The sequence below is a fragment of the Stomoxys calcitrans genome, chromosome 3 (assembly GCF_963082655.1).
Source record: "Stomoxys calcitrans chromosome 3, idStoCalc2.1, whole genome shotgun sequence".
NCBI lineage: Eukaryota > Metazoa > Arthropoda > Insecta > Diptera > Muscidae > Stomoxys > Stomoxys calcitrans.
Window position 1 is genome coordinate 182,424,977 of NC_081554.1, and position 14,999 is coordinate 182,439,975.

General features: G+C 38.4%; 2 protein-coding genes across 2 annotated transcripts in view; one reads left to right on the forward strand and one right to left on the reverse strand.

Annotated features, from left to right (window-relative positions):
- LOC106085837 (ABC transporter G family member 20) overlaps positions 1 to 4,257 on the forward strand; it is a 56,391-nt gene extending 52,134 nt beyond the window's left edge. The window contains exons 9-12 of the mRNA XM_013250271.2: positions 2,541 to 2,727; positions 2,799 to 3,064; positions 3,293 to 3,379; positions 3,531 to 4,257. Of these exons, the coding sequence (XP_013105725.2) occupies positions 2,541 to 2,727; positions 2,799 to 3,064; positions 3,293 to 3,379; positions 3,531 to 3,742 (752 nt within the window). The 3' untranslated portion in view covers positions 3,743 to 4,257. The remainder of the gene's footprint in view (positions 1 to 2,540; positions 2,728 to 2,798; positions 3,065 to 3,292; positions 3,380 to 3,530) is intronic.
- Positions 1 to 14,999, reverse strand: part of LOC106085838 (neuroguidin) — a 290,224-nt gene that overhangs the window by 216,178 nt on the left and 59,047 nt on the right. The window lies entirely within an intron of this gene.

Below are 14,999 nucleotides of genomic sequence, written 5' to 3' on the forward strand. Positions count from 1 at the left end.
ATAATAATTACGCCCTCTAGAGGCTCAAGACGTCAATATCCCAGATCGGTTTATATGACAGCTGTATCAGGTTATGGACCTATTTGAACCATACTAAACGCAGTTGTTGGAAGTCATCACAAATCATCGTGCCAACTTTCAACCAAATCGGATAGGAATTACGTCCTCTAGAGGCTCAAGAAGTCAAGACCCCAGATCGGTTCATATGACAGCTATATTAGGTTATTGACTAATTTCCACCATACTTACCTTAGTTGTGGGAAGTCATAACGAAACGCGTCATGCCAAATTTCAGCCAAATCGGATAAGAATTGCGACCTCTAGAGGCTTAAGAAGTCAAGATCCCGGATCGAATTATATGGCAGATATATCAATATATGGACCGATATGGCCCATATACAATCCCAACCGACCTACACTAATAAGAAGTATTTGGGCTATATCAGGATATACACCGATTAGTACCATACTTGGAACGGTCGTTGGTAACGGGACACTACGCCCAAAGTTTCAACCCAATAGGATAATACGTGCAGTTTCTAGGGGCTTAAGAATTCCAGTTAAAGGACCACTTTATATGGAAGCCAGGCCCGTAGCCAGGTTTTAACTCACCTCACTTTGGTTCCAAATAGAACCACTTTATAGGGTCGCAGGTCTATATTTATTATACTAATCAATCAAATGAATGATTAGTATACCGCCCCATTCTATCAATGACCTGTAACATACGTGTCAAATATGGTCTAAATCGGCTCATAACCTGATATAGCTGCCATATAAAACGATCACCCGATTATGCTTTGACCGAAATTTTGATATGTGACTTTCTATAACCTCTAACATACATGTCAAATATGATCTGAATCGGTCCATAACCTGATATAGCTCCCATATAAACCGATCTCTCGATGTTACTTCTTGGACCTATAGAGGGCGCTATACTTTTGGGATTTGGCTTAGATTTTCAAAGATTATTAATCTTGTAACCTGCAACAGCTGTATTTAGCTTGTTCCGTAGTGGCCTTTAACCGGATAGAGCTCATACATAACCGATCTATCCATTATACTACTTGAGCCTATAGACGCGCTTTTTTTTGTAATTTGGCTGCGATTGTATATCCCTTGTTACATGCAACAGCTGTATTAAGCATGTTCCGTACCGATCTATAACCGAATATAGCTCCAATATAAACCGATCTACCGATTTTACTTCTTAAGCCTCAAGAGGGCGCTATTATTTTGCAATTTGACTAAGATTTTGAATGAGTTTTGCTATTGTAATCTTCAACAGCTTTGCTACGCATATTCCGTATCGGTCCAAACCTGGATATAGGTCCCATATAGAACGGTTTCCCGATTTTTTGAGCACATAGAGGGCGCTATTATTTTGCGATTTGGCTGAGATTTTGAATAATTATTTCTCTTGTAACCAGCGACCATTTTATTAAGCATATTCCGTATCGGCATATAACCGGATAAAGCTCATACATAAACCGATCTCTCGATTTAACTTCTCGATTCTCTAGAGGGCGCTATTTCCTAGCAATTTGGCTGAGATTTTGAACGATTTGTTCTCTTGTATCCTGCAACAGCTGTGCTAAGCATGTTCCTTATCGGCCTATAACCGGATAAAACTCATACCTAAACCGATCTGTCGATTATACTACTTGAGCCTATAGAAGGCGCTATTCTTTTATAATATGACTGCGATTGTGAACGATTATTTCTTTTGTTACATGCAACAGCTGTATTAAGCATGTTACGTACCAATCTATAACCGGATATAGCTTCCCTATAAAGCGATCTCCCGACTTTACTTCTTGAGCTTCTAGAGATTTGGCTGAGATTTTGAACATCTGTATAAAGCACGTTCTGTATCGGTCTATAACCGGATAAAGCTCCCATATACGCCGATCTCTCAGTTTTACTTCATGAGCCTCTAGAGGCTCTATTCTTTTGCGATTTGGCTGAGATTTTGACGATTAGTTCTCTTGTATCCTGCAACAGCTGTGCTAAGCATGTTCCTTATCAGCAGCATATTCTGTATCAGTAAAAACCCGGATATAGCTCCCATATAAAGCAATCTCCTGACTTAACTTCTTGAGCTTCTAGGGGGCGCTATTATTTTGCGATTTATCTGAGATTTTGAACGATTTGTTCCCTTGTATACTGTAACAGCTTTACTAAGATTGTTCGGCGTTGATCTATAACCGGATGTAGCTGCCAAATAACCCCGATCTTAATTCTTGAGCCTCTAGAGGGCGCAATTCTTTTCCGATTTAGCTGAGATTTTGTACTATAAGCTCTGCCATGATCTCCAATATATATGCCCGGTACGGTCTAAATATAACCTGATACAGTTCCCAAATAAACCTGATTTCTCGATTTGACCTAAAACACCCACAAGTACCAATTCCTATCCATAAAACAAAAAATTTGTGAAAATTTCTTCATGCGACATCCCATTATCGTTTTCTGCTTTCCAGTCAAAAAACTCAAAACACTTATGGCTAAATTCATCTCCCCCTCTTTTGTTTCAGATCGCCAAGTATCATTCTATATCGAACGCAAACTATACGATCTCTATTCGAGTTTTGTCAAAGACATTGCCAGTGATTGCAATTATCCTCCAAAAGTTGCCTCGATACCGGTACATATGCACGAACCAATCTATGGTACACAGGATATGGAGTTTCAACGATATGTGGCCCCAGGAGTGGTGATGACGTAAGTCTTTATTTTCGTTAGCTTGACACAATTTTCAAAAGACCCTGATTAATTGTTTAATTGTGTTTCAGCATGGTTTTCTTTTTGGCCACTTTATTGACAGCCTCCGTTTTCATTGAGGAACGTTTGGATGGTGTTTGGGATCGCACATTGGTTGCTGGCGTTTCGGCCATACAAATGCTGTGGGCCCATCTATTGTCACAATTCATTATCATGGTGGTGCAAAGTATTGAAGTGATCGTTTACATTGGCGTAGTCTTTGACACCTACAATAGGGGCGATACAGCAACTCTGATATTTTTATTGACACTGACCTCATTTTGTGGCATGTTATTTGGTAAGTGGGACACAAGCATTGACCGCAGCAATTACCTCTACCACTACAGTCAATGCCGACGGCGCCTTTTGCTAGACCAGTTTCTAAAAGGAGAAAAAAAAAGAAAAACAAACTCGGGGCAATAATTGTTTAAAGAGCCACTTTTAGTGGTGATAGCCAACACAATTTTGGATTTTTGGTTTTTATTTTTCTTATGGTTTTTTTTTAATTTTTTTGGTAATTTTATAGGTTTGCTGATATCGGTGTATTGTAAATCTCATACAGAAGCAAATTTTGTAGCCACAGGAGCGTTTTATCCCATGATTATATTGTGTGGTAAGTTTTGGAAAATGTGCATCATATAAAGGGATTATTTTAGAGTGATGGAACTAGCAATGCCTAAAAACTTCTAAGAAGAAATCACGTTCCAATAGATAAATCTGCGATTTTTTTAAATTTCTCTTATTTTGTATATTTGTTGTTGTAGGTCTACTGTGGCCCTTGGAAGGTATGCCTAAGGCCTTACAGAGTGTTGTTCTCTACTTCCCCTTTACCCTGCCCTCAATATCGGCCCGTAATATCCTGGAGAAAGGATGGGATATTACAAATATCAATGTCTATGGTGGCTTCCTAGTCATGGCTGCTTGGATTATCATATTCTTTACGCTGTGTATGGTGGGTCTGAAGCGAAAGACGTAGGCTAAGAGGTGGATTGCTATTGTAGATACCTAGGCTAATTAAATTAAAGTATTTTTTATGATTTTTTTTTTTTTAAATATTACATCAGATTCTCGCATAGTTTATCATTCACAAATTTTCATTAAAACAAAAAAAAAAAAAATACACACAAACAAAAGACATTAGTTATTTATAAAATTTAATTAGAAAACAATTATTTAACCAAAAACTTAAACATACAAAACAAATATTTAGAACAGGTAGCCAAGTTCCAAACTTAGAAAACAATTCGAAAAATTAAACATCATGAACATTAATTTCCCCATCTTCATTGCCAACATAAAAATTGTTCATTAAATTAATTTTCTCGCTATAATCTCAAAATGGGTACCAGTTTTTGTACATTTTTTCTTTTTTATATAGCATATATTTTTTTAAATATTTAGAAATCAAATTTCATTTTAGCATAGTCTTTTTAAATTTTTCTGTTTTTACATTGGATATTTATAAATATCGTAGCAATTTCATTAATGGTTTATTTGTAGTTGTATCATATATATTACGAATTATATGTATTGTTGTGTAATTGTTTTTAGTATAGTTAGTGTTTAGTTTAATTTTTATTTGTATGCGAACAGCCAAAAAAATTATTTGTTTAAATAAACTGTGAAATATCGAGAGAATTTAAGTAAATGGCAATGTTGCCTCGAGTTTATATTGAAAGCGCCTAAAAGTATGCTATGATAAATGTAATCCTTAGCCTGGGAGTGACCTATACTACAGTGTTGCCATCCACACTAAGATTGATTGAACAGAAATGCCTGCAAAATGAACTGAAACATCCATTGCCAGTTAAAGAGGTATCACCGTAATTCAAGATAGGCAAGGTAACAGATGTAAGCAAGGGTACAAATTATACAAAGCCTATATCAATGAAACCATTTAATCTATATATATAAATATAAAAGAGCATGACTGATTGATCTTCGCCCAGCCCAAACGGCTAAAGTGAGGATTAAACACGGGATAAGGTTGTATTTGGTGATAAGTACCAAAAAGTACGAAGTGGTACATATTTGTCCAACACGAAAGGAAAGGGCTAGAATTATGTTCTTGGGCTTAAATTAAATATCGTCTCGAAAAAAAAGGTCTTCAACATACCTTATTTTTTCGAAAGAAATGCCTACATAATAAACTTGAACATCCATTGCCATTTAAAGAGGTATCACCGCAATTCAAGATTGGCAAGGTAACAGATGTAAGCAAGGGTCAGATTACACAAAGAGTATCAATAAAACCATTTAATTTATATGTATAAAAGAGCGCGACTGACTGACTGATTATCGCCCAGCCCAAACGCCTAAGTTTGGATAGGCACGAGATAAGGTTGGATTTGGCGATATTCGTACGTTAAGTACTAAAAAAAGTACGAAATGGTACATATTTGCCCAGCGCGAACGGAAAGAGCTAGAATTATGTTCTTTGACTCAAATTAAATATCATCTCGGAAAAATGGTACATATTTAGAATTAGCTAAATAGCTAGAATTAGAGCTAGAATTATGTTCTTTGACTCAAATTAAATATCATCTCGGAAAAATAAGGCTTTCACCATACCTTATTTTTTGAGTCGATAAAATATTGGAAAAACGTACCGTAAATGCGATTGGTACTATTTGGTACTTTCTTTGTAAATTGAACTAGAGCTCTGAATTTTTGAACTTAGGTACACTTTGGCAACCATAATTGGGTGACTGTAAGAGTTTTTGGAAATTTGTACATTTAGGTACTAAAAAAAGTACCAAAAAGGTACGAAATGGGTAAACTTTGTACAGGGCGGATGAATAGAGGTTGAATTTGGAAATTTGATTTAAAAGCCATCTGAAGCAAAAGGATGAAGGTGAATAGAAACAAGTAAAAGCGTGCCAATTTCGACCGGGCCGAATCTTATATACCCTCCACCATGGATCGCATTTGTCGAGTTCTTTTCCCGGTATCTCTTTTTAGGCCAACAAAGGATAAAATAAAAGAATTGCTATGCTATTGGAGATATATCAAGCTATAGTCGGATTCAGGCCATAATCGAATTGAATGTTTGGAGACAATATTGGATGTCATTGTGTAAAATTTCAGACAAATACGAATAAGAACTGCGTCCATAAGGAACTCAAGAAGTAAAATAGGAAGATCCGTTTATGTGGGAGTTGTATCAAGCTATAGACCGATTCAGACCATATTTGATACGTATGTCGAAGATAATGTGAGAAGCCATTGTACAAAATTTCAGCAACATCGGATGTGCCCTGTAGAGGCTCAAGAAGTCAAGATCCCAGATACGTTTATGTGGCGGCTATATCAGTTTATAGATAGATTTGAACCATATTTGGCATATTTGTTGGAAGTCATAACAAAACACCTCATGCTAAATTTCAGCCAAATCGGATAAGAATTGCGCCCTCTAGTGGCTTAAGAAGTCAAGATCCAAGATCGGTTTATATGACAGCTATATATAAGGTTATAGACCAATTTGAACCATATTTGGTATAGTTGTTGGAAACCATAACAAAATACCTCATGCAAAATTTCAGCCAAATCGGATAAAAATTAGGCTTGTAAGGGCTCAAGAAGTCAAATCGGGAAATCGGTTTATATAGGAGCTATATCAGGTTATAGAACCTATATAGCTGACAAACATTTCTATAGAAATAAAATTTTGACAAAATTTTCCAGAGAAATAAAATGTTGTTTAAGGAATGTTGACAAAATTATCAAAAATTTCCATAGAAATAAAATTTTGAGTTAAATATCAATGATTTACTTGCTTTAGGTTAAGCCTTTAAATTTTCTAATTTTTTTTTTATGCAAAGACTTTATTTTATTTAATGTTTAACATTAAGCCTAAAACAGTTTCCGTTATTTACGAAGCTCTAAGTTTTCCTTCTCTCTGCGTACTTATAAAAAGACAAGAAACATTTTCACACCCCAACAAAACATATTAAGGCAACAGGTTGCCTATTTACCCCCAACTCAATGCCACAACAAGCCAAAAAAAAAAATAAAAATATTTTCTGGGTCATCTATAAGAGAATTCCTATACAAATAAGTAAATAATAAAGTTTCATACAAATTTTATGTTTTCACTTGACCTTGAGTTGCTTTGAACACAACTTTATGTTGAGGTAGTTGGTTAGGTAGATATGTATGCTCAGTGGAAGACAATGGGAATGAGAGTAAGGGCGACTATATGAAAAATACCACAACTTATACTCATACCAGGAACATTTAAAATTCTAGACATTCAAGCAGACATAAAAGTTTGGCTTTAGAAATATTTGCAGACGCAAATCCCAAACGCACACATAAACACAAAGTTTTTTTGCACACACACACACACTCTTACAGCTTTAAATATTGTGAAAAGTTGTGCAGAGTATGCACACAGCTTTTCTATGTGCGTTTGCCTGCCCTGCCTTCCTGTGAGAAAGCAAGGTTCGGTCAAGTCCTTATACAACCGAATGTCTGTGTCCCTGTTTCTCTGTCTGTGTTAAAGTAATTAAAACAACAATTTTTTGTTGTTGCTGTTCTTTGTTGGCAACTTTTGAACTAGATTTTATTCAAGGATTCAAGGATTCTAAAAATTCACACTACCGGTGCTCTGAGGAAGTTTGAGGTAGACTCAATTGCATACAACACATTTTCTGGGAAATATCCCTGAGACATGCGAGCCATAAGCTCATGCTGGTGCACACACACACAGAACAACACCTCCATATACTAGGTATTCAAGCCAAAACTTTGTATTCACAAGTTTAGAAAAAAACATGCTGTTCCTAGCGCAGCAAGTATGCAATACATTTTTGTCTCGGCAATTCGCCTAAAGGTATGCTATGTTTTAGTCATACGTGTGATATTCGGCATGAACTGGATATATGCAAAACAAAATATAAGGATGTTAAAACATCTGTGGTTGTGAGCTGGAAAATTGTATTACCATACATGTGCACAATAACTCATACACGTCTACTTCGAGTATTTGAGAAAAGCAGGAGAGCAGGGGTGTAGTGTTGCTTTGCTTATCTTTGGGAATACCCTTCCTAAAGCCAATGTAGCATTTTAATGAAGGTGAAAGTTTACTGTATGCTTGCACACATCCAATGTGAATGGTTGAATGAACTTTTGTCTCTCTGGCTTTCAGCAACACATTGTTTTAAATTCCGTACAATATGTCTATGTAAAACATTTTATTATTATGAAATTGTTTGTCCTTTATAACCTTGTTATCACCCACAACTGTGAAGCCTTTAGAGAGACAGACAGAGAAGACGAAGAAGAGAGATATATGCCAAAAGTCTTTTGAAATTTGAGTTCGTTGAGTAAGGTTAATGACTTAGGAGAAGGTTTATAAGCATTTAGCAGAAAATATGGTGCATACACATGCTACAAGGTCAAGGTTTTATGCAAATGTTAAGGACATACAAAAGAACTTAATTCATTATTCTGTTTAAAGCTCAATGGTATTTACTGACTTTATCGCAAAAGTTAAATTTTTTGCCAAACTAAACAAAAATAAGCAATGCAACACTAATGTATCCTTTAACATAAATTGCGCCTATAGAGGGCGCAGTTTTCATCCGATTAGGTTAACATTTTGCACAATGATTTTTCTCATCACTTCCAACTGACTTTATTAACCTTGGTTTTATATAAATCGATCTCATGATCTATATAAATCGATCTCATGATCTATATAAATCGATCTCATGATTTTTACTTCATATTTCCGTTTGAAATATAGGTGATGAGAAATTAACGATAGTATCGATACTATCGATATTTATTATTAAAACTATCGAATGTTGCGATTATCGGTAGCTTACCAGCTCTACCCTAAACATAAGCACAATATTCATGACCTGCTCGCCCTGAGTTTCCAACGTAAATCTCAAATCTCCCACGATTAGGATGAGTTGGTCATTCGCATATGCACAGATCTTAAAGGACTCTGCAAAAAGCCTCAAAAGCGGTTACATCATTAGGTTGCCTGTATATAGAGCACAGAGGAGCCCTGCGTCAGCCTCATTTAATATTCTTTCAGACCAATCGCTAGCAGCAAATACAAAAGCTGTACTATCATAAATGTAACTATGCCACAATAAACTCCCAAATAATTTAGCATCTGATATTAGCTCCGCCATATCGAATCATAGGCAGAAGATTCCGCAACAATATACGTTTGTCACGTTTTAGTAAATTTTGTATACCCACCACCATAGGTTAGGGGGAATACTGATCAGGTCATTCCGTTTGTAATATCTCAAAATATTCGTCTAAGACCCCCTAAAGTATATATATTCTTGATCCTCTCGACGTTCTCAGTCGAACTAGCCATGTCCGTCCGCTGTCCGTCTGTCGAAATCACGATAGAGGTCGAACGCGTAAAGCTCGCCGTTTGAAATTTTGCACAGATGCTTAATATCAATGAAGGTCGTTGGAGATTGCAAATAGGCAATATAGGTTCAGATTTAGATATTGCTCTTATTTGAACCGATGTCCCGATTTAATTTCTTGAGCCTCTGAAAGACACAATTTTTGTCCGATTTGGCTGAAATTTTGCATGTAGTGTTTTGTTATGACTTCCAAAAACTGTGCCAAGTGCGGTCCAAATCGGTCAAGAACCTGATATAGCTCCCACATAAACCGATCTCCTGATTTGACTTCTTGAGCCCCTGGAAACCGCAATTGTTGTCCGATTTGGCTGAAATTTTGCATGTGCTGTTCTGTTATGACTTCCAACTACTGTGCCAAGTACGGACTAAATCGGTCAAGGACCTGATATAGCTCCCATAGAAACCGAACTCCCGATTTGATATCTTGAGCCCCTGGAAGCAGCAATTTTTGTCCGATTTGGCTGAAATTTTGCATGTGCTGTTCTGTTATGACTTCCAAAAACTGTGGCAAGTACGGACCAAATCGGTCAAAAATATGATATAGCTCCCATATAAACCGATATCCAGATTTGACTTCTTGAGCCCCTGGAAGCAGCAATTTTTGTCCGATTTGTCTGAAATTTTGCATGTAGTGTTTTGGTATGACTTCCAAAAACTGTGGCAAGTACGGACCAAATCGATCAAGAACCTGATATAGCTCCCACATAAACCGATCTCCTGATTTGACTTCTTGAGCCGTTACAAGCCGCATTTTTTGTCCAATTCGGCTGAAATTGAGCAAGTAGTGTTTTGTTACAACTTCCAACAACTATGTCTAGTACGGTCCAAATCGGTCTATAACCTGATATAGATCCCATCAAACCGATCTTCCGATTTGACTTCTTGTAGGGACCTACAAGCCGCAATATTTGTCCGATTTGGCTGAAATTTTGCATGTGGAGTTCTGTTACGACTTCCAAAAACTGTGCCAAATACGCTCCAAATCGGTCTATAACCTGATATAGCTCCCATTTAAACCGATCTCCGGACCATCCTTATTCGGTTTCCAGAAGCTTTAATTTTTGCTGGTTTGACAGAAGTTTGGTATGTAAAATAAAATAATGCCCTTCAACTAAATTTATTTTATATAAATTTTTATCTGAGTCCATGGTGGCGGGTTCCCAAGATTCGGCCGAACTTAACACGCTTTCACTTTTTTTCTCTCCTGAAAAACTAATACATCAAAAGGTTCTATATATTGGGTTGCCCAAAAAGTAATTGCGGATTTTTTAAAAGATAGTAAATGCATTTTTAATAATGCTTAGAATGAACTTTAATCAAATATACTTTTTTTACACTTTTTTTCTAAAGCAAGCTAAAGGTAGCAGCTGATAACTGACAGAAGAAAGAATGCAATTACAGAGTCACAAGCTGTGAAAAAATTTGTCAACGCCAACTATATGAAAAATCCGCAATTACTTTTTGGGCAAACCAATATATTTGGAATACAAATGGACCCTGAAGACAGCCTCACCGTATATACTACAAAATCTAATCGCTCACCCCAAACACGTTAGATCTTCTATCACATAAGTATCATGAACAGAGGCAAAACATATCAATGAGTGCTATCCGATTCAAGTTTAAGCTCAATAAAAAAGGGCCTCCTTTTTATAGCCAAGTCCGAAAGGCGTGCCGCAGTTCGACACCTCCTTTGAGGGAAAGTTTTTCATGACATAGTACCTCACAAATGACAACATAATTAGGAGGATATAACCATCGCCGAAAATTTATGTTGGTCTCGCCATGATTCGAAACCAGGCATTCAGCGTCATAGGGCGGACATGCTAACCTCTGCACTACGGTGGCTTCTATCTATTCAAGAGAGAAAATTCCGGACTTATACTGCCACATATTTTGCTAGCGTTACTTTCTTGATATTAGCTTCGTCATAACGAATAGATGGTGAAAGATTCCGAGGAAAAACGCCCTTGAGGAACCTTGTCCCGATTATTTCTTCCGGGTCAACCCCAAAACATGGTTTGCTCATCACGAATTTCCACCGCAAATCGAGATCTTATACAAATCTGCCAAAAATCTCACCGAAAGGCTCCTTATTAACGGAGATCTGACGGATCCCTGATCATAGCCTCAATCAAAATCCTTCTTGACTGTACAGCTGCGCCTAACACTTAAGATATTCTATCAGAGAAGTTAATAGGCCAGAGAGAAAAGTTCCCGACAACCATTTCCGCCCAATCTCATTAGAACATTTCACCTTAATGGTAATCAAAAGGTATGGCTGTAAGCACTACCTATCCGGGATAGCTGTGAGCACCACAAAGGCTGATTGATTTGGGTTCGACCTGTATGATGTTCATTGCTGTCACGCACGAGAAGCTTAGCTGCGAGCTACCGGGCGCGTCCACAGGTTGTGGATAGTGAATTGATCCATACGGAGTAGCTGCAACGGCAGTTGAGGACAATCAGCGATATAGAGCGGAGAGTCTCAGTGAGAAACCAGGCTGCATTATCTCTTGCAAGAATGCTGAGTGTCAATGATGCTCGATATGACAAGAAAAGTTATTGGCGCCTTTAAATAACCAATGACTACCTTGTTCCCGCGGCGACGAGTGCTTTGGACCGGAACGAGCTTGCTCACCTATTCCTATAGGATCGCCACCTCCACATGAAAGTGAGGCTACAAGAAAAACAACGAAAGAGATTTTGAAATCGATTAATATGCTCAGGATATATTTGGCGCTCGATCCACTGACACAGTTCTGCATATATATCTTGGCATCCACTATGCTCTTCTCGTTTCAGAAGCTGAACTATTTCGGGGATGTACTCTTGTTGTAGCACTCTCGACATCTTGTCACTGTTAGCCTCCCTTTTTTATATACTACGAGAAGTAAGGTGATGCCACGATACGATCTTGGATTGCTACGCAAACGAATAAGCGATTTCAGGAACATTAGTCTTTTCTTCTCGACAAATGGCAATAAAGCCAACTAATGCCCTATACACCTGCAAGAGAGGCATTGGCAAAAGTCGGGGGTATTAAACCGCGCGTCATGCACTGGGTTTATACTGCAGTTGTCAGACCTATAATGCTATATGGTGTTGTTGTCTGATGGACGGCGCTTCAAAAGTCCGCTTGCTGTTCAATACTCTCAGGCCGATCCTCCGGATGGCCTGTTTGTGCATCGCAGCTGCACGGAGGACTACGCCATCTGATGCACTGAATTTAATACTAAATATATCTAATGACTCTGGACAGTGTGACTGAAAAATTGCTGGAACCACTGCTGTGAGGCTAAGGGAACATTTCTTTGGTCATGCGGCGACTACGGACACTGTGTTATTCCTGATACAATGCCCTATGTTCCATGCAGTGTGGATTACATATCGTCTGAGCCGCTTTTTGATAAAAAGTACTATACTACTATTTCGAAGCGCAGAGGTTAGCATGTATGCCTATGATGCTGAACACCTGGGTTCGAATCCTAGCGAGAACATCAGAAAAAATGTTCAGCGTTGGTTACTCCCTCCTTATGCTGGCGACATTTGTGAGGTACTCCCAAAAAAGGTGTCGAAATGCCACATGTTGTTCGGACTCGGCTATTAAAAGGAGCCCCTTATCATTGAGTTTAAATTTGAATCGGACTGCACTCATTGATATGTGAAAAATTTTCCCCTGTTCCTTAATGGAATGTTCATAGGCAAATTTACATTTGTAATACACTTCGTCATGAGTGGCATTCGAACGCGCCTTTGAAATTGACAAACATGTCGAGGACATATTTGGCGGTCGCAAAACCTTCACAGTGATCTTTTCACTCTCGGAAGCCGGAACGGTATGGGGATGTACCCTTGTCGTGGTCCTTCCGAAATCTTGTTACCATTATTCACCCCAATAGCTGAGTTGGTATCGGGCTGGGATTAGCTATGTGGGGGATAGAGAGTTTGATTCCATCCAAAGCTTTGGCCTTCCGATTCTGTACAAAAATTTTCAGACCGCCACTCTTTCTTAACCTCTACCCTTGGCATGGTCCTTCCGAAATCTTGTTACCATTATTCTTCCCAATAGCTGAGTTGGTATCGGGCTGGGATTAGCTATGTGGGGGATAGAGAGTTTGATTCCATCCAAAGGTTTGGTCTGTCGATTCTGTACAAAAATTTTCAGACTGTCACTCTTTCTTAGCCTCTAAGCTGATCTTAACAATCCTCTCAAGGCTTTTGTATTTCTTCTCAAACAATCAGACGATTTTAAAAGGACTAAGACTTGGTTACATTTCCCCGTACCAGTACCAGTAAAGTGGAAGCCACCGTGGCGCAGAGGTTAGCAAGTTCGCCTATGACGCCGAACGCCCGAGTTCAAGCCCCAGCGTGAACATCTGAAAATTTTTCAGCGGTGGTTATCCTTTTACTAATGCTAGCTACATTTGTTAGGTTTCCTGCCATGTTAAAACTTCTGTACCAAGTAATGCCACTATGCGGCACGACTTTCGGACTCGGCATAAAAAAGGTTGCCCCTTATCATTGACCTTCAAAATTCGAGATTGAAACCGATTTAAATTTTTTTTCAATGTAGGTCAGTGCCTGTCTCCTAACGCAGACAAAGGCTCCCGTACCTGGAAGACAATGGAAGCAAGCGTGAATATCCAATCGTGCAGATGTGATCCATCGTAAAATGGAACCCTCTCGTTGAAATTATGGCTGGGGTACGGACCAAACATTTAAACTGCTGTTTATCAATAGCTTCTGTGAATTAGAGACAAAGGGCTAGACGATTGCTGTTACTGTAGTGGGCATTTGGGGAAGATGATGAGACGTTGGAGCATTTCCTGCCCGGCTTTCGCGGCTAAAAGACTCCGGTACTTAAGTGGGGACACAATACCAGACATGAACAAACTTAGGGGAGTGGTATGGAAGACAATTAGGGATGTTGTAAGTAGCACGGAATTCCTAACTTAAAATTTTTTTTTCGAGGTTAATTTTTTAGTTTTTAGAGCGCACAAGCCGAATATTGGCTTAGTTGTGTATCTATAGTGGCATGGGGCGGATTAATATCCGCACCCTCTTTTCAACCTAACCTAACCTACTGTAGCGGAGGTGCAAGACTATGTCATGCAAATCATTAATATCATGACCGTTATAAGATTTCGGGCGGTAGTGATGAAACTGCCAGTGTTTGGAGTGTTTGTGAGAAATATTCTTCGTAAAATCTTTGGACCAGTTTGCGTTTATGGGGAATATAGGCGTCGTATGAATCACGAGCCGTACGACGACGAGAGCATAGTTACACTAGGCTAGGTTATGTTGTCAGAATGGATGAAGAACCTCCAGCAAAAAAGATTTTTGGAGGCAATCACGGTAGTACATGAAGACAGGGACGACCAAAAGCGAAACTTGGTGTCAGAGATTTTAGAATAAGCGTAGAAGATCGAGGCGTTTGGAACGCTATTCTATGTTCGGCTAATGGGACAAATGTTCTGTTAAAGTAAAGTAAGGGATGAAACTGCAGCAGGCGGTAGCTTTTGTGACATAGGTCACGTCGGCGACTTCTAATTTAGTGAAGTGAGTCAATGTGAAGACGATGAAAGAACAAAACACTAAACCAGGTAGTGACTGAAGGGCAATGTTGGCGCTTCAAGGCGATCGGACTGTGGCCACGAAAATTATGATTCTGAGGAATAACGTGACTAGAAATCTTAAGTCAAGCCGTATTATGACAACGAGCAGGGGTTTAATAAATTGTCACTGTACAAAACGATTGCCAAAATGAATATTAACGCTAAGACGGACGGACATATGCACAAAGTAATCTACCCAAGAGGTTTTGGCTTT